At 43.1% G+C, this 23,957-nt stretch overlaps 2 protein-coding genes across 8 annotated transcripts in view; one reads left to right on the top strand and one right to left on the bottom strand.

Annotated features, from left to right (window-relative positions):
* Positions 1-23,957, top strand: part of APEX2 (apurinic/apyrimidinic endodeoxyribonuclease 2) — a 34,816-nt gene that overhangs the window by 8,250 nt on the left and 2,609 nt on the right. The window contains exon 7 of one of the 2 annotated variants that reach the window (XR_007474747.1): positions 20,778-22,794. Coding sequence is in view for 1 of the 2 variants with exons in the window: in XM_049704606.1 (XP_049560563.1) it covers positions 20,778-20,879 (102 nt within the window). In the remaining variant the exon portion in view is untranslated. Of the gene's footprint in view, positions 1-20,777; positions 23,748-23,957 lie in introns of those variants that run through there. The other variant, XM_049704606.1, reaches the window with a different exon arrangement.
* On the bottom strand, positions 254-23,815 carry ALAS2 (5'-aminolevulinate synthase 2). 6 transcript variants are annotated; one of them, XM_004284752.4, is made up of 11 exons: positions 23,720-23,813; positions 18,569-18,764; positions 17,804-17,926; positions 16,842-16,952; positions 14,235-14,457; positions 13,498-13,682; positions 10,479-10,658; positions 7,850-8,014; positions 7,007-7,275; positions 4,431-4,593; positions 254-539 (listed from the first exon to the last, which is right to left on the bottom strand). In XM_004284752.4, the coding sequence occupies exons 2-11, from the start codon at positions 18,732-18,734 to the stop codon at positions 376-378; spliced, it is 1,749 nt and encodes a 582-aa protein (XP_004284800.1). In that variant the 5' UTR covers positions 18,735-18,764; positions 23,720-23,813; the 3' UTR covers positions 254-375. The 6 variants fall into 6 exon arrangements, with proteins under 6 accessions (XP_004284800.1, XP_033270667.2, XP_033270668.1 ...); XM_033414776.2 differs by lacking the exon at positions 23,720-23,813 and adding an exon at positions 20,568-20,645 and having other exon boundaries at positions 18,569-18,809; XM_033414777.2 differs by lacking the exon at positions 23,720-23,813 and adding an exon at positions 20,568-20,618.

Raw genomic sequence — 23,957 nt, 5'->3', positions numbered from 1 at the left:
CATGAAGAGTCAATCCCTGGATTCTTGTTGAAACCATGGGGAAAGAGCCATTTGATATAAACCTGCCAAATGTCCTGGCTCTTTGTTTAACTCACTGTGTAGTTTTTGGCCTCTTGCTCTTTCTGGATCTGTTTCCCTATCAGTAAAATGACCAACAGGTGATCAGTGGTTTCCTCATGGCTCTGCCACTTGTCTGAGGGGGTCAGGTATAATGTAGTTGTCTGTTCTCTGTCAAACAAAGGGCTACAAATGCTACACTTTGCTCTTTATTTTCAGGCTCAAGTCAGCTAGAGGCACACAACAAAGCAGAGGACAGGAGGCGGCCCAGCCCCAAGAGAGGTGCAGGTGTGGTGGGGATCCAAGGCAGCTTGTTTCTCAGGCATAGGTGGTGACATACTGGGGCCCCATGTTCCCAAAGTAGGAACGTTCCCACTCACTCATGAGCTCGAAGTGCACAGGACGACGACAGAAGTTGCAGGCAGCTATAGATACATCCTGGAGGGGCAGCCCCACCTCAGTCCAGGCTGCCAGCAGCTTCTCTGAAGGTAGTGAGGGGAGGGGAGGGAAATAATTGGTTAGAGTAGGTCTTAATCCCTGTGTCACATTACAGATGTGCCAAGATATTGATCCCCCCAACCCTTTGAGATGTCTCGGAACCAGAGGTATCCTCCTCAGTTTGCTCCACCGTGTGCTATGAATGTTAGCATTTGTGTATGGGTGCTGTGATGTATAAAAGTTTGAGAAGCACTCATGTGACATAATTTGAAGCTATACTGACCTGGCCTGAACCAAGCCCTAAGTACAGGACATGCTGTGGCTCAAGAAGTGAATCCATCTAGTTGGAAACTCCTAGCCTGGTGAGGAAGGTGACACTGACACTACCCACACAGTGTCGTCAGTATTGTGACCTGGGAGCCTGGGGCAGGGGTTTTTCCTAGAGGGAGTGGGAGCCCAGAGGACAGAACCTGACCTTGCTGTCAGAAGTACCTCAGTTCTGTCTCTGTCCCTGGCTTTTTTTCATGCCTACTCCCTGTGTGATCTCATCTAGTTTTATGGCTTTAAATACCATCACATGCTGATGATTGTGAAATTTTCATCTCTAGCCCAAAGCTGTATCCTGAATTCTAGACTTGTGTATCCAATTGCCTTTCTATATCTCCACCTGGATATCTAGTAGGCATCTGTAACTTAACATGAGCACAACTGAGCTACTGATCTCCCTACTCTCCACCAAGTCTACCCTACTTTCAGCCTTACCCATCTCAGTTGATGGCAATTCCAGTTGCTCAGTACAAAAATGTTTGAGCCATCCTTTATTTTTCTCTTTCTTCCTACCATACATCCAGTCTATCAGCAAATACCATTGGCTCTACCTTCAAAATCTGACCACTTCTCATCACCTACAGTGCTATTTTCAGGTCTGAGCCACCATAATTTCTTAACCCGGAATATTACAGTAGCCCCCTAATGGATGTCCCTGCTCCCAGTCTTTCAGTCTATTCTCAACATAGAAGTCAGAGAAATTCTTTTAAAACCTGAATCAGATATGTTACTCCTCTGCTTAAATCCTTCAGAAGGCTCTCCATTTCAGAGTTAAAGCCATAACCCTTCCAGTGGCCTATAATACCCTACACAGTCTAGCCCACATTGCCCCTCCTCAGTTTTCTGTCTCTTTCCCTCTTGCTCACACCACTCCATCCACACTCATCTACTTACTGTTCTTCAAATACAGAAGGAATACTGCTGTGTTAGGGTCTTCCTTGTCTTAGGCTGTTCTCTCTGCCTGGGATGCCCTTCTCTTAGATTTCTGCCCAGCTAACTCCTTCACCTCCTTCATATCTTTGCTCAAGTGTCACTTTGGTTGTCTCTACCCATAACACTCCATTTAATGCTACAACCCTCCTCCAAGCTAGCCCATGTATCCCCCCAACCAGCACGTTTTTTCTGCTCTATTTTTTTCCATAGTGCTTAGAACTACCATGCTATTTAATTTGCACTTACTTTTTAAAGTGTTTTTTGACTATCTCCTTCCACTAGAATGTAAGTTCCAGAAGAATAGGGAATTTGTGTCTGTTTTGTTTACTACTGGATCCCCAGCACCTAGAACAGTATCTAGCACACAGTAGGTACTCAATAAATATGTGTCGAAAGAATGAATGAAAGGATGCCTGATTAAGTCTAGAAGATGAAAAGAAGTAAGCCAGAGTAAGGGGTGAGGGAGGGCATTCCAATCAGAAAGGAGCATCATTAGCAAAATCCCAGAGGTAAGAGGCTAGAGCAAAATGAGGGAACTATAAATCATTCAGTGTAGCTGGAGAAATAAAATGAATGTGGGCAAGAAGTGAGGGCATAGAGTTCACCATGTTGAAGGCACTGAATGCCATGCCAAGGAGCTTTGACTGTTCTCCAGGCCAGTTGTCTCCAATTTGGGGGCTTATACATCCTATTAGTACAAAAGTTGTAGTATGTACCTCCAATGTATGTATTTTTTATATACTATATACGTATATTATTGTCACTCTATATATTAGAGATCAATATCAGTCACGCTTAATTTCCTATTTTTTAATATAAAAAGTAAACATAAAATTCTAATAAATCCCCTTACCCTATGGATCATCTTGCATACCTCACCTTGGAGACCACTGCTCTAGTCTAGACAATAGGGAAAAATGAAGAGGTTTAGGCAAGAGAGCTATATGGTCAGATTTTTAGAAAAATCCCTCTAGTGGTCAATATGGATAAGGGATTAGAAGGAAGCAAGAGAGAAGCAGGAAAATTAGGAAGAAATCACATTGACATGGCTTAAAGAAGTGGCAGTGGAGAGAAGACATTAGAGAGCGATTGTAGAGAACATTTGCAAGATTTCGTGATGGGTTGGCTATGACATTGAAGGACTGACTGGTGGAGTCATGGTGGATGCCTCATATTTCTTTCCTGCAAAAGCCCAGCATAAATGGACACTCAGAGAACTGAGAGTACTGAGAGGTCTATAATTGAAGCCTGGAGCAAGTGAGAGGACTGAGCAAAAGGTCCAGAAGTCTAGATCATTAGTTCACAGAGGTAGTATACAGATCTAGTGGTATGAGCATGGATGTAGAAACAGAGTCTGCAGTTCAAATCTATTAGCTGTGTCTTTGGACCAGTTATTATATATTTTTATGCCTCAATTTCTACATGTATAAAATGGAAATACTAATAATACCATCTGTACCCCATGAGGATTAGATGAGTTTATACATGTAAAGTGTTTAGAACAGTTCTTGGCACGTGGTAAATACTTAATAAATGTTGGCTAGCATTATTTGATGTTTTTAAATGAATGAATGAATGGCACCTACCTGTCTTTTCTTCCCGGGACTCTCATTCTGCCTATGCTCCAGACAAACAGAATGACTGTTGCCCATGCCTGCCCTCTGTTTTCCTATCTCTAGGTCCATGCTCATGGAATTCCCTTATTCTGGAATGTCCTTACACCATACCACATGTACTTCAAGGTGCAGCAGGACTTCCTTACCAATAAAGCCTCTTTAATTTCACCCTTCCTATACCCTCTCTAGCCATAAATGAGCACTCTCCTTCCAGTTCCCAGAGTACTGGAACTCATCACACTGGACCAGTACGATCCATGTTTATGTCTGTCTCCTTTGCTATACCATCAACTGCCTATGTGTCTTTCACCCAACAGACCTAGAAAGAGAACCTGCTCTATGCCAGGCCCTGCACCCAACAGGAATCCAGTAAACTTTAGGTGAATTGACTAAACTGGCATCTTTCAGAGTGCCGAATCCTAACCACTAGACCACCAGAGAGCATCTAAACTGGCATCCTTCAGGATAAAACCCAAACTATTCAGCTCTACAAGCCTCTAAATCTTGTGTTGTCTTTGTAGGTTCATAGATAAACACTGCCCTCCACCCCTCCATTCTTACTACCCTACATTCCAGTAACAACTGCTTATTCTTGATAAGTCCCAGGCTACTTCTCACCCTCCTCCTTGCCTTTCTTCATGCTCTTCCTTCTGCTAGGAATACCCCTACTACACCCTCTTTCTTCTCTTGGCCCAATACCACACAGCTTTGTAAGACTCAGCTCAGGTGTCACCTCCACTAGGAAGCCTGTCTTGAATCCCACAGGTTGGGTCAGGCCCCTCCTCTCTGCTCCCACAACTCCCCCATACATTGTCTTTGTTGAATTTTGATCAGCCCTTGAAGTCATTGTTTGGGTCTGCTATGATCTCCTCAACCAAACTGAAGCCCTATGAGTATAAGGACTGTTTCTCATTAATTTATGACCCTAATATAGGGTCTGGCACATAATAGATGTTCCAGGAATATATTTTTAAACTGAATGGCATCCATTCTCAACTTCTTCACATACTGGGGCTGAAGGGAAGGAGAGTACTGTAGGCACCCATGTTGAGGACTTACCCACAAAGTCTTCCATCATCTGAGGGCTGTGGTGGGGGGAGGGTGCCAAGCGCAGCAGCTCCTCACCCCGGGGGACAGTTGGGTAGTTGATGGCTTGCACATAGATGCCATGCTTGGAGAGCAGGAGATCACAGATCCTGCTGTTCAGTGCTGCATCACCCACCTGGGCTCAGGAGAAAAGTCTGTCAGTATCTGCTACCCTGGGACCACTATCACTAGCTCCATTAAGTAGGTGGAGGGAACCAGATCAAGGAACACCACTGAATTTGGGGACATATTTTTTCATAAAAGGCTTAGTCAGTGGCAGGTCTAGAATTTCTATCAAGGAGTTGCTCAGAGGCAGCAAGCAAATTTGAGATACATGTACCTCAATGTTCATAGCAGCACATACACACACACAGTGGAATATTACTCAGCCATAAAAGAGTGAAATATTGCCATTTGTAGCAACATGTATGGACCTGGAGAATATTATACTAAATGAAGTAAGACAGAGAAAGACAAATATTATATGATATCACTTATATGTGGAGACTAAAAGATAATACAAATGAATCTATAAAGAAAACAGACTCACAGAAAACAAACTTATGGATGCCTAAGGGGAAAGGGAGGAGGGGAGGGATAAATTAGGAGTATGGGATTAACAGATACAAACTACTATACATAAAATACATAAGCAACAAGGATTTACTACATAACACAGGGAACTATAGTCACAGGGAACTATTAAATATATAACACAGGGAACTATTACTATCTTGTAATAACCTATAATGGAAAATAATCTGAAAAAAATATATATATAACTGAATCACTTTGCTGTACACCTGAAACTAACACAATATTGTAAGTCAACTATACTGCAATTAAAAAAAAATGAAAGGAGGTGAAGGTGGCACTAGGGACCTTGTCTTGAAGTTGTTGGCAGAGCAAGCATACTTAGCTAGTATGTTAATTTGGGGTGCTTCTGAGTAGGAAGATAAACCTCCCCAAGCCACCTCTGGCGTGCTGCCACTGGGTTAATTAAAGAAACATATTTACAAAAGCAGTCTTTCAAGGGAACATTGGGTTGGCCCAAGAACAGTGACCATTCTCATCAATAAAGGTCACAAAAAATTGTCCTTACCATACCCCAGCTTACCGACACACACAAATAGATGTCATTTAAGAGTTTAAGAAAGAATTAGCAGTTCATTTTTTTAACATCTTTATTGGAGTATAATTGCTTTGCACTGGTGTGTTAGTTTCTGCCGTATAACAAAGTGAATCCGCTATACATATACATACATACATGTATACATACATATACATATGTCCCCATATCTCCTCCCTCTTGCATCTCCCTCCCACCCTCCCTATCCCACCCCTCTAGGTGAACACAAAGCACCGAGCTGATCTCCCTGTGCTATGTGGCTGCTTCCCACTAGCTATCTATTTTATATTTGGTAATGTATATATGTCTATACTACTCTCACTTCATCCCAGCTTACCCTACCCCCTCCCTATGTCCTCAAGTGCATTCTCAAAGTCTGCGTCTTTATTCCTGTCCTGCCCCTAGGTTCTTCAGAACCTTTTTTTTTTTTAACATTCCGTATATATGTGTTAGCATATGGTATTTGTTTTTCTCTTTCTGACTTCACTCTATATGACAGTCGCTAGGTCCATCAAAAGAGTCATGTACCGCAATGTTCATTGCAACTGTATTTACAATAGCCAGGACATGGAAGCAACCTAAGTGTACATCGACAGATGAATGGATAAAGAAAGTGTGGCACGTACATACAATAGCGGTTCTTGTTTTTTTTCGGTATGTGGGCCTCTCACTGCTGTGGCCTCTCCTGCCGCGGAGCACAGGCTCCGGACGCGCAGGCTCAACGGCATGGCTTATGGGCCCAGTTGCTCTGTGCCACGTGGGATCCTCCCGGACCGGGGCACGAGCCTGCATCCCCTGCATCGTCAGGCGGACTCTCAACGACTGCGCCACCAGGGAAGCCCCAGAGGTTCATTTTTAAAGGCAGTAAACACAAACATAGTTGGGAATCCAAAGTAGCAGCTAGCCCCATGGATTTTGATTTTCTATTTTCTGACTTCAGTTCTCCGTTAAGAAATACATTTCACACCATGACCGTACTATACACACATACACATAAACGTGCATATACGCAACTGAAACAAATTTCTCATAAAACGATACCCTTACTATGTGTGATGTGCTCCAACATTTCCTATTCTATTTCTTCTATTTTTTAATGCTAATCATAACCCACTAAACTGACTTTGTGTCCCATTAATGGTCTTGATCCACAGTTTGAAAAAACTGAGGGTCAGGACAGTCTAATAAGCATGAGATAATAGCTAATGCAAACTAAGCATGAGATAATGCAAACAAAAAAAAAAAGGACTGGCTAATCCAGAATGACTGATAATTTTTCAAAAAGGGCAACAAAACTGGCAATAAGGAGGATGATTAACAAGAAAGCAGAGTTGACAGGAACAGGTGTTGGTTTGCTGGGTGTGGGAAGGCTCCCAGAAGAGATAGGTAGAGAAGGAAATGGGCAGTGTGGGGCTCTCACCCGAATGGGGATGATGTGGCTGGGGCATGGGATGACAGGAAGGCCTCTGTCCATTAGTAGCTGACGCATGTGCTTGACATTGCGCTGGTGGGCCCGCCTCAGGGCTTGGCCCTCCTCTCCCTTGAGCAGCCGCACGGATTCCAGAGCCCCAGAGAGCACCATGGGAGGCAGTGAAGTGGTGAAGATGAAGCCAGCAGCATAGGAGCGCACCATGTCCACCAAGTCACGGGTGCTGGCGATATAGCCGCCCACACAGCCAAAGGCCTTGCCTGGAGACAAGGAGGAGAATGAGGAGGATATGCACAGACCCCATTATCAGTCCCCCAAGGAACAGGGTCATGCACCAGGTAACACAAGGCGGTATACCAAAAGCTGGAGCTCCAGACTCCCTTCACAGGCCTCTGTTCATCTCCCCTGTCCATGACAAGGCAGACAGAGCTGATAATTCTGCTGCTTTGAGATAGGACTTTCAAGGGCTGCCATATGCAATGACTAGATATGCAGGAGCTGGGTGGGACCATCAACTGGTTAGGCCCAAAAGTGGAGCTAAAATGAAGTTTGGGGCTGGAGTGGGGGAGGAGTTTAGAACCACAACTCTCCACTCACTGAGTTGAACTTGGCTATTTGGCCTGGCTCAGGGGTCTTCTCAGAAAACCCTCCCAGACTTTCTCAGCAACTCTGCAGTGGGGTGGGAGTGGGATGAGAGAATCCACGAGTTCCATAGCCTGGGGTTGTAAATTCTACCCGAATAGCTCCTGCAGTTGTGGGGAGGAGGAAGAAAAGGGTCTTCTAGGGGCTTCCTTTCTGGATTGTATATAAGGGCAACTCAAGGGACTCACTCACCAAGAGTTCCAGAGATGATGTCAATCTTGTGCATAATTCCATCACGCTCCCCAATCCCAGCACCCCGGGACCCATACAGTCCTACAGCATGAACCTCATCCACGAAGGTCAGAGCCCCATACTGGTGGGCCACATCACACAACTCCTCAAGGGGACAGATGGCACCTGAGCAAAGCCAACAAATAGAGGTAGATCATAACCCTTCCCCAGCTCCATCTCCAGCACGGAATTTGTGACCCATAACTACTTTAGGTTGGGAAAGGAGGTGGGTGTGCACTGTCAGTTGGGGCTATGCCAAACCTTTTTATATGTGTTGACTAATTTCACCCCACTCCCACCCAAGCTGTGTGTGTGTGTGTTTTCTCCAACCTGTGATTAAGACTTGCCTCTTTCTATTTTTACTTCATTCTGATAATATCTGTCATCTTGTTTATGCTATTTGCCAGCCTCTCTCTGCTTCTTTTTTTTTTCTGTACAAGTCTGTGTATTTCCATCTAGGATTGGCACTAGCCTATATGATGTCTTTGTTTAAATAAATTGAAAAAAATAACCTTTTGCTCCAGGTTAATGTAGTCCTGATTTTAGATCCTGCTCGCCCCCTCAGCCAAGTACTGTTGGCAGCCCTGTCGATATTATTATTCTTCACTGGTCCTCCCTATTTCTGTCTTTCTGGCTTTTTGTCACTATCTCTCTTTTTGTGGCTATTTCCATCTTTGTTTCTCTATTTTTCTATCTCTGCCTCTGTTTTTCTCTCTCCTCTCCACTTCCTCCCTCTGTCTCTTTGTCAGTGTCTCTCTCACTCCCTCCCTCACGTTCCTCTCTCACTTCTCTTTCTTACTGTTTGTGTCCCTTTTTTATCTACCTTTCTGACTTCAGACTTTTTTTCTCTATATCTTTCTCTCTTTCTGAGTTTCTTTGTGCCTCTGTGTCTTTTCTGTGTCTCTGTGGGAATATATTTCTGTCTCATCTCTGTCAATGTTGTTACTTGAGGGCCCCCACGCACAGACTCAGTCTCAATATACTGAATGAAAGTGAATTAGAAGTAATCTGTATGTTCCTGTACATTTTCCATGCAGATTTACCATTTTTCCCTGTTATTCTAGACATCTTCTATGCTGATAGTCGTTTATAAGGTCTTCAAATGGCTGTGACTCTCATGTATAGACTTTGTGGCCACTCTACATATACAAGAACCCACACTTCTGCCATTCCCCATCGCTGGAAACTAATGGTACAGGGAGTTGGAATACAGAAGAAACTTCTTCTGGTGGGAACAGGGACTCCAGGCCTGGATAAAAGTATGTGAGCTGGGACAACAGGAGGGGAGAAAACCACAGGAGTTGGAGCCCAAGACAAAAAGGACAGTGTGATGGCTCAAGCATCATTTCAGTGGGAGGAATTCAGCCCTATGGTTGACAATTTAGGCAGGGTTTCCACCAAAAGAATCAGGAACCATTCATTTGCAAGTGTAAGGAAGTAGAATGGTTCCAACATGGCTTTCACTACAGAAATAATGAATTAGAGGGAATTCCCTAGTGGTACAGTGATTAGGACTCTGTGCTCTCACTGCTGAGGGCCCAGGTTTGATCCCTGGTCGGGGAGCTAAGGTCCCACAAGCCATGCAGTGTGGCCAAAAAAAAAAAAAAAAGAATGAATGAATTAGAGTAGTCTCAGTGGTAGAAATATAATCATTGTTAGTTGTAGAACTGTGAAAGAGGGCATGACAATAAGTTCATTATATAAATTAACTTACTTAAATTCTCGCAGCTACTCTATTATTATCATCTCCATTTTTAAAGGTAAGGCAACTGAGACACAGAGCAATTAAGAAACTTGCCCAAGCTAGTAAGTTGTCATACTGGGACTTGAACATGGATAGTTTGGTTCAACAGCCTGTGCATCACCATTGCTTGATGTGATGGCACTTACATTGGCTAAATCAGAGAACACAGTGGACTCTCCTTTGTTTCACTTGGAAAAGTGACAAGTTGAAATGAAGTGAGGACCTCTTCCTTTTAATAAATCCAGAAGGTTATGCCTAAAACACATGACTTCTGCTTAAAAGGGACAACAATGGAATGATTTGAGCATTGTTTCAGTTGGGAAAAGAAAAGAGGTAGGATGATATTGGACCCTGAAAAATCTCCCAGGTAATGGTTTGTGAAATTTTCTGTTGCAGAAACCAGACACTGGGATGATTGATTTGCACTTCTAATGGAGGGAGTGTCATGTGAAGGAATTGGAATCGTACATCCTAGGGTGCAGCTACTCACTTTGGCACCAATTTACTGAGCCAACCAAGACAAATTGCATACTGTCTCCGCACTTTAGTTTCTTAACCTTTGAGATCAGTGTAATAGCTGCCTCCATCCTTTGGCAGTTACTGGTTGTGTGACCTAGGGCAAGTCACTTCACTTGTTTATGTCTCAATTTCCTCATATAAATAAACAGAAATAATGATAGCACCTACCTCATAGAATCACTGTGAAGATTAAGTGAATTAATACATGTAAAATACTAATAATTTTGCTTGGCACATAATAAGCACTATAAATGTTAGCTGTTATCATTATCATCATAGTTTTTGTGAGACCAATTTTAGTAAACATACACTCACACATATACATACCATCCATGGAGTGAACAGTCTCAAAGGCCACAATTTTGGGTGTCTCAGGGTTAGACTTCTTTAGAAGTTTCTTCAGGTGGTCAGGGTCATTGTGCCTGAAGACAAACTTCGCTGCTCCACTATTGCGGATACCTTGGATCATTGAAGCATGGTTGCCTGCATCTGAGTAAATCTCGCACCCTGAAGAACCAGATGCATAATGCTTAAGCTTCAGTCCCAGTATTCACACTTCAACCTCAGGATTGACCTGGCAGGGACAGAGAGCCAACCCTTTCCTCCCTTTAAAGACTCTGCTCTGCTTCTCCATCCTCTGGAAGCCTTTGTAACACCTCTTCCTCTCTTGGAAGAACTCCTCTGCCCTGAAATTCTGACCCCTACACTCTTCCCTCCAGGCATTTCTAACTCTGGTCTGGCCTTTGACTATCTTGGGGTGGAGGAAATTTGAATTTCCCAAGAAGCTCCAGAGTTTCCTGAGGACAGGACCTAGGTTCCTTCTCCTAGACACCAAGATTAAGCCTTAGAAAGGAGTTTATCCCAGGGAATATTTGCTGATTTGGACTGATGCTAGATTCTTCCTGATCTAGATGAAATCCCACCTTTTCCAGGTAGCATCCTTCTGCTTATAGTTACCGGGTAGACACTCATCAGACTTTCACAATTTGAATCATAAGCTCATGACAAGTCAGAGCTGGAAGGGCCATTGGTGACCATGGAATCTAATCCCTTTACTGTACAAGTGAGGAAGCTAAGGTCCAGAGAGGGGAAGACCTTTCTCTAGGACCTGAGGAATGCAGGGCTTTTTACTGGACAATGCTGGGAGAACAGGTAGAGATGGGAAATTGGTGGATGGAGTTGATCCCTGGGCCCCCAAAACTGCACTGACATCAAGGAACTGTGGCCTTTCATTAGAGTAAGGGATCACTTCTACCTGTGGAAATCAGGCATGACTTCCTGGAGGACCTGCTGTGAAAGATAACTAGACTGGGAATTTCTAGGGAGCAGGAGCCACATCTTTTTATCTTTCTGTCTCTGGTACCCAGGTTAAGACTAAGTGTACTTTAGATGTTAAGCAAACTTTTCCTGAATGAATGAATGGATAAAAAACAAATTACTGATTTTCAAGTGAGTGAATGAATATATGAATTAATATATTACTGAATGAAAGAGTGAGAGGAGGGGTGTCAAAAGATGAGCCTGAAGAGATAGGTAGAGGCCAGATTATTGAGGGCTTTAGAAGGCATTATAAAGAGTTTGGATTTGGTCCTAAGGGCAGTGGGGATCTATTAAAGGGTTTGGGGCAAGGGAGTAACAAAGATAGGTTTGCATTTTTAAAATGTGATCTGATTGTTGTGAAGAATATATTGTAGGAGGGCAAAGGTGAAATCAAGAAAATGATGTTGGTCTAGGTGAGGATGGTGGCAGAGGAAATGGAAAGAAGTTGAATTCTAATGGCTGAAGAGGGGGTTCACTGAAAACATTCCCAAAGATGTTGGCTTTAGCTGGGGTTATGTGTGATCTCGGAAAAAGTTTCTGAGAAGCAGTGGAGGTGTTTACAGTGTGCTGAAAAATAGACAGGAACTGAGGAAGTGGATAACAAGTGTGGAGACTTCTCTCAAGCAGTTTGGCTGTTATAGGGAGGAGAGAGAAGGGCAGTAGCTAGAGAGTGATGAGGGCAAGTGTTTTTTTTTTTTTTTTTGAGATGCAAAAGACTTCAACATTTTTAAAGAGAGGGAGAGGCTAAAGATACAGGAGGGAGAGAGAGAACTCATAGATCAAGGTTCCTGAAGAGGTAGAGGACACAGAGCACCAATGTAAGAATTAGTCAACAAGAAAAAGGGCACCTCTTCTACTGTGACAGGAGAGAAGGAGAGAGGAGAGGACATAGGGGAATGCTCATGAGTTTATAAGTAGTTTGAGGCAAGAAGTTGAGGACATTACTGCGTGGGGTCTTCTATTTTCCGTGTGGTAGGAGGTGAAGTCATTTGCTGTGGTTGAAGGTCAGGTGGAGGTGTAAGAAGGCTGAAGAGATCGGGGTTTGGCAAAGTTACCTTGGAGACTTGGAGAGCTGACTATGAAAACAGGATTGCCAGGCAGCATAGAGGACCTGGTAGACATTGGGTATCATGAATTTTTAGTGGCTCCCATCTGAGCAATTATATAAGACCAGGATTGACATAAAGAAGGTGGAGAGGGCTTCCCTGGTGGCGCAGTGGTTGAGAGTCCGCCTGCTGATGCAGGGGACATGGGTTCGTGCCCCGGTCCGGGAGGATCCCACATGCCACGGAGCGGCTGGGCCCGTGAGCCATGGCCGCTGAGCTTGTGCGTCCGGAGCCTGTGCTCCGCAACGGGAGAGGCCACAGCAGTGAGAGGCCCGCGTACCGCAAAAAAAAAAAAAAAAGAAGGTGGAGAGTTATATTCATCCAGAGTTGGGCTATGATGGAAGGATGACAGGCATATGAGTTGAAGACATTATTGGCTAGAGAATGGGGGAGTAGGAACATGGGATTCAGATGGGATCTAGTGTATAAGTGAAGGGATTGGCTTTAGGCAGAAGGAGAGATGCGCTTTCAATTTGTAAAAGGAAAGAATGAAAGAAGGGTACATGAACAGTCAGATGAATTTGTGGATTTGGTGGCTATAAGTTAAAGGAGCTCCTGTCTGGTGGCTTCTGTTTTCTTTGTGTTGTAAGATGTGAGGTTATTTGCTAAGAGTGAAGGAGGAGGTAGCTACAGGTTTTAGAAGGGGGAAGAAAGTTTGAAAAAGTTGATGTAGGGACATAAAAGGACTGTTTATAAGTGTTAAGAGTGCAGTTGAGTTGGGAAATGATAAATTTATGATGTTACCCTTCTGTGAGGTTGGGATATAGTCATCCAGTGTTGAGGAGATGCAAGGTGGGTAATAAGGAAGGGCAATGGGAGCAAGTGAACTCAGAAGACAGGGAAGGAGTGATGGAGGCAGTAAACCTGGATGCTGTAGTGCAGGATACCACCCCTGAACAAAGCTCAGGCACCAGGCTTACCTGGCAAGATCTTGGCCAAGGTGAAGAGAGTAGAGTCATTGGCCACAAAGCAGGAAGAGAATAGCAGGGCTGAGTCCTTCTGGTGCAGCTCAGCCAGCTCTTGCTCCAGCTCAACATGAAACCTGCTGGTACCCGAGATGTTGCGGGTGCCACCAGCTCCAGCTCCATGACGCTGCAGGGTCTCTCTGGCCAGAAGAAAACAGAAAGGGGACAAGGAGAAGAAATTCTTGTCAGATTCTGAGGAACTGGGTAGGTTTCTCTTCCTTGAAGGGGATCAGTATTGATTTAGTGACTCTATGAGCTGTGTCCTATATGACCAGGTAGAGGGCAGGCTGGGAACAATGGGGAGAAATGGACCTTCCTTCTCAGGCTGAAAGCACTCAGGGATGGAGGGAGAAGCCATGTTGAGCTTGATTAGCTTGGAAGACCTTCTAGAGGAGTTAGCACATCATCTCTGGCAATACTCATTCTGCAGCCAGAGTAAGAACTCATAGAGAGTGGGCCTTGCTTGGTTTCTCATCCTTTTCTTTGTAGCACTGGACACCAAAGAGTTTGGAAAACATAGCTTTTGACTTAGTTCATGTCTGAGGATTAGATTTGCTGGAAGACCTTGGACAAAAGGGGTGTTGGGTGGAAACAAGGTTTCCACTGTCAGCTCTGCCTTTTCCTTCCATGAGTGGCTTTGGCTCTTCTCTGGATGTCTCCCCACAGCTCATGGCTCAGACCCTACTACTCACTGTGTGGCTTGCAAGACCCGAGGGTGCCGGCTCATGCCCAGGTAGTCATTACTGCACCAGACAGACACATCCTTTGAAGCCACAGATGCCTCAAAGAAGTGTTCGGCAAAGGGGTATGCATCAGCCCAGCGGTTCACAGTTTTGAAAACACGATAGGTATGGTCCTGTTTCTTCTCCATGATCTTGTTCCTAAAAAACTGGTCATAACCAAAGACATGGTTTCCTGCAGGAGTAGAAATGGGGATGAGAAGAATTCATTTTAAATTACTTCCTGGCTAGTCCATATTTTATTCATGCTGTTGATTTGGTGTTCTCCAATTCTCTTTCCATTTATTCATTTATTTGATCAGTCATTAACTTACTGGGTCACATTAACTCTCTACTATTTCATTCAAGCATCCCTTTGCTTACTCACTGACTCATTCACTTAGTAATTTATTTATACATTCACTCAGGCTTCCTACCCTTGGCATGGCCTCATCTCTTTTCCCAAGGTTAGTATGGCACCCTCCTTACTAGAATCACTACTTCTAGTTTCAGTGGAAGAATGTTGATGGGTCTAGTTTCTAGTCATAGCTCTGCCACTTCCTAGTTGTGTAATCTTGAGCAAGTCATGAATCCTCTTAGTTTTAATTTCCTCATCTGTAGAATGGGATTAATAATATCTTCCCTGCAGAATTGTGACCATCTGATGACAAACAGAATGTAATACACCCAAACTAGTGTCTGGCACATAGTAGTAGTATTATGATTATTGTAATATAGTAGTAGTAGTAATAATAATAATAATTTTAAATAATATTATTATAACCAGCATTTAATAAGTGCCTATTACATGTAATACCCTCTCTTAGGAACTTACAGATATTATTTCATTTATTCCTCATAACAACCCTATGTGGTAAGTTCTATTAGTATCTCCATTTTACAAGTGCGGAAACAGAGGCTTATGGAGGTTAGGTAACTTGACCAAGGTCATACAGCACATAAGTGGCCTACAAATAAGTGACCTAGAGTCTACTTCTTTAACCATTACCACTACAAAATGGAGCAACCCTACTTTTAGGATAAATTGAAATAATGTATGCCAGTGGGCTTGTTGAACTCCAGAACTCTATCCATGAGACAGAAATCATGATTGTTGCAGATGGCAACTTATATGGTAGGGGGGTAAATTGGAAACATCTTTGCTGTGGGGATGTTTGGAAATATGTACCAAGTGTTTTTAAAATGCACATGCTGACATACCTAGGGGAATATTTGCAGCATGTTTAACAGAAAAATTGATATCCAGAATTTATTTTTTAGAAACTCTGAACAATTATTATGGAAAATTTTAACCCAATAGAAAAGTGGGCAAATAATATAAACAGACAATTCAATAAATGTAGAAAAAGATGCTTAATCGGGGAAAATCAAAAGGCAAAAACAAATTTTCACTCATCAAATTGATAAAGATTTTAAAATGTGATAATACTAAGTGCTGGAGAGCGTGTGAGAATATGGATTCTCTTTGATAACTGGTACACCACTTTGGAGGACTAATTGGCAATATTTATTAATATTGAAAATGTACACACCCTTACGTCCTGAGAATCGTCACCTCTTAGTGTCTATTCTAGAGGAACACTTACCTATATACATGAGGTACATTCAAGGATGTTTGTTGCACCTCTGTTTGTAATAGGAAAAATTGGAAGCAACCCAATAGAGGAATAACTAAATACTCTATAGTACAGCCACACTAAGTCTAAGATAATACTATATATTATCTTTGGATACATTTATATGTATGTAAAACCAACATACAATGTAGAGTGGAAGAATACACACAAAAAGTTGGAAACAATTACCTGAAATATAGGTGCTTGGTTAACTAAATGATGTTGCATTCATGCTACAGAACACATTCAACCATTAATAATTATTATGCAGCTCTATGTTTAGGGACATTGAATAATGCCCCTAACATATTGTTAAGTGAACAAAGCGTAATAACAAACTCCAGGTGGAATAAGATCACATTTCTAATAACAACATGTGTGTGGAGGGAAGTGTAGTTGTGTGTGTGTGTGTGTGTGTGTGTGTGTGTGTGTGTGTGTGTTTAGTCATAGGAAAATATCTGGAAAAAGTATGACAAAAAGCTAATGGTGGATGGTGGAACTCTGAGTGCTTTAAATTTCCCTCTTTATATTCTTTTTATATTGGGAAAATAAAACATTCTATTATGAAAAATGAATATAAACACATATAAGAGAGGGGAAAAAGGCTCTCTGCAAAGGATGAGAGTTTTTGAGGGAAACATGGAGAAGAAATAATAGGAATACACCTAATATTTAATGAAGCTTCATAACAAGTTAGAAGCACTTCCATAAGTGTAATTTTATTTCCTTCTCATAATAACTTGTTGAGTTATTAAAATCTCACTGGAGGGGAGTGACTTACTTTCTAAAGCATGCAGATACAGCAAGTGCCAGCATTAAAATTTAAACTCAGATTCCCTTTGGCTCTAAAGTGCTTTCTTGCCATTGCCTCTACTGTGTCAGAAGCCCTTTCAGCATTCCTTCCATATTCCTACCCCTTTTACTTCCTCCTCAGCAAACTCACCAGCCATGTTGTTCTGAATCAGGTGTGTGACCTTCTCTGAATTTTTCTCTGGCTCCTGGGGACTGAAGAATGGCTTCCTCAGGCTGGTTGAGGCCAGGGAGATGGGCAGGTCTGAGAAGGAGTATGGGATTCGTTGGCCATGAAAAAAAGGGGGGAAAAAGAAAGCATGTGCTATCTTCTTTAAACACAATACAACATATAAATATTCAAGTTTAGGAAGGAGGGAAGCCTTGTACAGAGAGAAGAAATATTCTGAAAAGTTAGCCCTTTCTCATCTGCCCAAGTGGAGACTTATATGTCAGGAAGCCATCCATAGGCTGAATTACACTTCTCTTCACTAGGACTTTCCCTTGGGTGAGACAACTGGAGCAGCAATGCTGAGTCTTTCACTTGGAAGGTAGATGCAGGACAGTGTACCTTACTCTTCTTTTCTGAAAGTCATTAAAATTCAATTTTGAAATTTTTACTCTTAATTATATCCCAAAAGGGTCTATGAAAGATGTTGACTGTATGGCCAACTCTCAAGTGTGGCCAACTCTCAAGTGTGGCCTTCAGTGGTCTGCACCAATTGAGTTCACCTGGGCTCCATACCCTTCTAAAGAATGTAGCTGCTTCCAAAACTCACTCTTTTATGCAAATCCAGATTGTCATAGAGTGGTATTGCTTAAATGTGGGAGCCCAGCCTGTTGGAATCCATTTAGCCACTTGGGAGAGAGGAGGCAGAACTCTAGAGGGCTCATTTTAGACTAATAGCTAAAAGTTACAGAAGCATGTATGTGTGTTGGGGAGGGTGCATTTCAGTGCACAGTCTATACTATTTAGTAACATGGTTCCCCTGGAAAAGACTGGACTTCCATCATGAAATGTATACTAGCTGCCCTGAGCTGCCTAGCTCAGGACTGTAATAAAGTGAAATCAAGCATTAGGTGTAGAGGTTACATGAGGTGGAACTTAACTCCAACCTGTCTTGAAAGTCTTCACATCCTCCTGGACTTCTGGGGCTGCCTTCTGCACAATTTTACTCTTCCCATCCTGGAGTTCCAACAGCATGAAGGGACAGTGGCTCTTGGCCCAAGATGGAGAGTCTACGTAAAGTTAAGAGAGTAAGTGGCAGTGAGCTTCTAGCTGTAAGTTTAACAGTGGTCACTGAGAAGTACTATATCTCAAAGCTCTATCTCAGGGTATGGTAGAGACACAGAGATGGATGTATCTGGTCCCTAGGGGAGTTCCTGAGTTGTTGGGGATGGCACATACTGAAGACACATTATGAGCAGTGCTGGGATTGGAGGGAGGACATGGGCTAGAAGAGGAAAGGGACATGACCCAGAATTGGATTTGGACAGGCTGGAAGTCTAGGTAGGCTTCATAGAGGAGATGATGCCCAAGTTAAATGTTGCATGAGAAGTATGAGATACTCTAGTAAAGATAATGGGAGAGAGTCATTTGACAGGTGCAAAGACACAGAAACTTAAGAAAACAGAGTTAATCCAGACAACTTTAGTTTCAGCATGACTGGAGTATATAGAATGTGAGGGGAATGAGAGTGAAACTCCTTTTAGAGATACTGCCAGAAGTCAGAGGCCAGTGAACTCTTAGGCAAGCTCATTCTTCCTTGATACTTTTCACATGAACCCTTCCAATTATTAGGTAATGATGACCAATATGACTTGGAATCTTATCTCTAGGATCCAGACATTCTCCCCCATTTGCCAGCAGTGACTTCTTACCCCCTCCAGCCTTGGTTGCCTTAAGGTGGATTTGAGAACAGGTTGTTCCTTGGGTGGCCAGGATGGGACAGCGTCCAATACCAAACAGGAACTGGTGAGTCTTAATCATCTTGCCCAGGATGGCTGTGGGGCTCCGGATAAGCACTGGGCAACGCTGTAGCAACATGGCTGCTGCCACCCTCTTGAGCCCGAAGTTCTGCATAAGATGTGGAAGAGATGAGATTCCACCATGAAGACCTGGCTGAAAGCCAAGGGTCATTCTTGTGTTTGATCCTTTGCCTTTAGCTTCTCACCCAATGCTTGCCTCCCTCCCCAGAGATGCCTTTATTGTCATTTCAGGGTAAGAACTTTCCAAATATTAAAATGTACTAATAGGGCATCAGAGAGGAAGAAACAGGAAACTGATCATTAGACAAAAGAGGTGAAGAAAAGAGTTCCCACTGGAGGTCAGAAAGCCTGAATTCTGATTCAGACTCTGCCACTGACCTGCTCTGTGATGGTAAGGATCATTGAAGTCTGATTGTGTGTGGCAGGATGAGAGTTGACAACCCACCAACCCTTTGATCAACACTTAGGGCTAAGACTCTTTCTAAGAATATTGGCCTCAGCCAAATGAAGATTCAACCTGCTAATGCAGACAGATGCCATTGACAAGGGGTCATGAGGCTTCACTCAGAGTGTTTCCTGAGCAGACCCAGTCAGAGAGACAAGGAGCTTGAGGCCATAGGTACCAGCTTAAGTAGATTCAGGAAATAGGACAAAAGGGCACCATGTGCCACGAGACAGATATTTTACTGTCTTTGAATTTTCTCTTGGAGTTTTGAAAATCAGATAGAGATGTAGGTGAAAGCAAGACCCAAGGAATCTGGGAAACAAGTCTATAGGTGAATGAAAGATGCAGAGACTAAGACAGAAGAGAGAATCGGGGTGGGGAGAATATAAGAAAAAAATACACATAGTAGGCATTCAATAAATATTTGTTGAATTGGGGAGTAAATTAATGAATGAGCAGGGACTCAAATGGAGGAAAGAGAAGAGAGGAAGGGTCATAAAGAAAGAAAAATTAGGAAAGATAAAAGGAGGAAAGTAAGAGAACAAAGGTGCAATGGTAGTAGTGGAGTTACAACAGAAATAGCGGGAGAGAGATCAAAGCAAGAGGAAAGGGGACAGGTAGAGATAAGAACAGGGAGAAGAGGACTGATCCAGAAAAGCAGAGGACAAGAGGATTATGGGAAATATAGAAGGTAGGGAAAGAGACTGAGATAAAAGAAAGAATGAAAGAGAGAAGATGAGAGAAGAGAGAGAGGGAGAGAGAAACAGAGCAGAGGTAGAGTTAGAGACAGATAGACAGAGGGACAAAAAAGGGATATGAGGCGAAATCAAGGAGCATGGCTGAATATACAAAGACTCAGAAAACTGAAAGCAGGAGAGGAGAGAATCCAGCAGAGGCAGAGAGTCAGTCAGGAACAAAGGTAAAGGAGAAATTCTGTCAGAGATTGTGTGGGTGGGGGAGAACAACAAAGAAGAGCTAGGGAAAGCGGATCTTGGCCCTCCCTACTGAGGGAGATTAGAGTGAGACTGAGTTAGAGCTAAGATCAAAGGATAGAAACAGAGAGATGGCTAAGGTGGGTTGGGGGTTGTGATGAGGGAGGGCTGAGACATATAAAGACAAAGAGAGCTAGAGATAGCAAGAGGGAGAAATAGATTAAAAGAAAAAGGACAAACTAGAGATCCAGCATCAGAGGGTGAGACAAGATATGGGACAGGATAATGGGAGAGAGATGGAGGAATGTGGTAAGACTAAGGCCCTCCCACCACCAGGAGAGCTACTTAGTAGAACCTAACAGCACCTCTAGTATTTAAGGCTTTATGTTGTGAGGGAAAAGTGAACAGGAGGAACTCGTGGCCATGTCATCATATGACAACCTCCTTCACCTCTTACAGAGCAATACTCCTCCCTTCTAGATCTCATAGAGCAAACACCCTCCTCCTAACTCACAAAGCAGCCTCTTCCCCTTGTTCCATCCCAGAGCATCCTCCTCCAACTCTCACAGGCTGTCATAAGAGCATATGTTGGTATGTGCGGTAGGGTGTGTGGGTCCTGAAATTGGGAAAGGCCAAGGGGTGTTGAAAGGACTAATGAAACTCATGTTAAGACTTTAGGAAAGTGCCTAAAAGAAAATCTTAGCTTTTCTTATTTCAATTCCAGCTCCCCAACTCCTTGTTGGACGTTCTTGGAAAGTCACTTCCCCTCTTTGGGTCTCAGCTTTCATCAGCTGTCAAATGTATTTATGTCTACCTCATATGGTAGGTAATGAATTGGATTTGATGCCTACCTTATATCTGGAGATATGAGTTTCCCTTCTCCTGCCTTCCTGCAAAGGCTAAACTGCTTGGAACTGAGCCTGCAGACCACAGATAAGGCTCCCAGAGTTTATCACGTTTAGGGTCTGACCACTCCCGAAGCTGAGACCAGGGTGTGGAAGAGAAGAGGAGTTCCTTTCTAGAATCATGTCTGTGCATCTGGCTGGGGCTGACCCTAGCTATTGGTGGTGAGGGGGGCGGATGGCCCAGGGAGAGGAGGCAAAGCAGATGGCCAGGTTCCAGGCTCCTGCAAATTCCTTTCCCCAACATTAACAACAATAATGACAACATTGGGGTATGTAATGTGAAGAAAAACCCCCAAGATTGGAAGCAAAGTCCAGTCCTGCCTTTGGATGATGGTGAATCCCACCCCCAGGTATAAAAACAGAAGTTCAGTACACACATCATCTCTAAGGGGCTTTCGGCCATGATATTCTCAGGGACCTGGGAAAATATAGGCTACTTCTTGGAATTTGTTGAATTATCAAGTTCTTTCAAGCTTCAGTTCCAGTTTCTCTGTTCTGGCACTCCTTTCCTGGAATTTGCCCTGCCTCACTCTGCCTGCCCATCTTGGGCTCTGTTTCCATTCTATCTTACTACCTATCATGAGACTGGAGAGAGTAAAATCAAATCAAAGGAGTATTTTAGGCAATTTAGGGTATTAAGAGCACAGCCTCTGGAGCCAGACTACTTGCATTTGAATCCTGGCTCTACCACTCACTAGCTCTGGGACATTAGAAAAGTCATGTCTCTGCTCTATGTCTTATATCTTTAAAATGTAGATAATAACAAGGACAATCTACTTCACAGGGATGTTGTGAAGATCCAGTAAGATAATCTATATAAAGTATATAGAAGAGTGCCTATCCTAGAGTAAATGCTGAAAAAGTGTTATCTGTTCTTTTTTATATTCTACATTTTCTATGTAGGGAAAGTGAAGGTATAGTCAAGGGAAGTAACATCATGAATACACCAGACCAGGTCTGGAAACTTGATTCTTGTCTCAATCCTGATTCTTGTCCTGATTCTGTTACAACTTACTATATGAACTTGGGCTCTGTATTTTCCCTCTCTGGGCCTCAGTTTCTCCAAAAACATTGGACTAGATAGCTCCATAGATTCCATCTGGTTCTACCAGTCAAACACTCACAGAGTTCTCACTGTGCCATACCCCTTTGTAAATGCTTCACATACATTGACTTATTTAATCTTCATGACAACCCTGTGAGTTATATACTAATATCAACTTTATTTCAAAGATGAGGAAACTGAGGGCCCAAAAGATTAAGTAACCTGTTCAGGTCACAGAGCTACTAAGTAGGAGAACCAGGATTTGAACCTAGTCAATCTGGTTCCAGAGCCTACTAACTTAACCACTATGGATCTATGATTCTAATATTACTACACATTATCCTGACTGAGAGCCTGACTCCAGGCATAAATCCACTCTCCTACACTAACAGGTCCCTTTCTGGGACACTTGATTTTGAGTTGTAACCAATGCCTTTACCACAGGAACAGATTTCTAACTGAAGCGGAATTTCAGGCACTGGTGAACATTCATTCATTCATACATTCATTCATTCCATTATTTAACAACTTATGCACCAATCTTTGCCGGGGTCTTCTTAAAACAATGCTTTTACCCAAGGAGGTAACTGTGAAATTTTGGACCAAGTGATAGAGCATTACTAGAAGATTTTCCCTACACCTTAAAATCCTCTCTCGTGTCAGCAGCCAATCTGCAGTCCCAGAGATCAGAGGGGCCAACCACAACTCTACCCCAGGAGAGAGCCAGAAACCACTCATTGCAGCGTTCCTCGATCTCTCTCTCCCCTTTGTGGCCTGCTTTGAAAGAATCAGTTAAGTCTGGAGGGGATGTGGTCACTTCTCTTCAGGAGTTGGAAGCATCAGGATTTACTTCCCTTCCTAGCACCCTCTCCCCATCATGGAAGAATCATAAAGAATTTTAGATTCCTGGAATCAGAATCAGAAATTCTTAGAAACAAAAATTTAGAAGACCATGAAATAAAACTTAGAAGAGGTTGTGGAAATCATAGGCCAAGCCCTTTTTTTCAAAGGATGAATGATTTGCCTCACAGTGAATTAGGGTGAGAAAACAAATCAATTGACTTTCAGCATAGGGCCCCATTCTTCTCCCACCATCTCCCCTTATTTCTGCTAATTATTCAACTCTCAATTCCCTCAAATCTCTCCCTTCCCAATTCATCATTCCCACCACTCCACATTCACTTTGTTTTCTCTCCCTACCTCTGGCCCTCTGGGGTCTGACCCATTGAGCTCTGCTGTCAGCCAAGGAGAGAGAAGGAGTCAAAGTGAGGGAGGAATGGAGAATTGCCAAAAAAAAAATACCAAGACCTCTTCTTGGGATACAGAGAAGGAATGGAAGAGATAGAAAAACTGCGAGACTGAGAGATACAGAGTAGAAGAAAGAGATGGAAAGGGAGAGAGAGATTTAGAGGAAAAGATACATATAGACCTCAGAAAAAGGAAAAATAAGAGAAAGCTAGAGTGTCAGAGAATGATGAAGTAAAGTGAGTGATCTTGAAAACTAACAGAGGAGAGGAAACGAGGAAAAAAGACAAAGGAAAGCTGAAAACTGGGAAAGACAGGAAGAGACATAGGAGGCAAAAAGAAAATGACAGAGTGACAGATTCTAAGGAACAGACAAAGTCAGATCTAGTCAGGCCAGAGAGTCAGCATATACAGCCTTGAGGTGGGCAAGCAGACCAAGAGAGAGGGCACCAGGCTGAAAGCAACACTTACCTGTTGCCCTGCACTGAGGACGAACGAACGACGGGTTGGGTGCTGTGGGTCAGGACCTGGTTTTATCCCTTCTCCCTTGGCTCAACTCCACCCACCCCGCCTTCTGCTGGCCTGGCCCTGCATTGGCCCCAAAGGTATCTCAGGCCCTTGCTAGAGATAAAACCCAATGTAGTCCCCTCTTGTCTCCCACCCTCACCCAGCACCGGCTCTCCCCTCTCTATTTTCTTTCCCTTCTCCC

The sequence above is a fragment of the Orcinus orca genome, chromosome X, assembly GCF_937001465.1.
Source record: "Orcinus orca chromosome X, mOrcOrc1.1, whole genome shotgun sequence".
Lineage (NCBI taxonomy): Eukaryota > Metazoa > Chordata > Mammalia > Artiodactyla > Delphinidae > Orcinus > Orcinus orca.
This window is presented reverse-complemented; position numbering and strand designations above follow the sequence as displayed.

Bases quoted from the DNA above. Each gene is read 5' to 3' on its own strand.
- ALAS2 (XM_033414776.2), bottom strand. From the start codon at position 20,630: ATGACAGCCTGTGAGAGTTGGAGGAGGATGCTCTGGGATGGAACAAGG. The intron at 7,276-7,849 runs GTGAGTGAGTCC...CCTTGTCTCCAG, and splicing joins CATCATCTCTGGAACTCTTG to GCAAGGCCTTTGGCTGTGTG. The intron at 540-4,430 runs GTAAGTCCTCAA...CACTACCTTCAG, and splicing joins GATGATGGAAGACTTTGTGG to AGAAGCTGCTGGCAGCCTGG.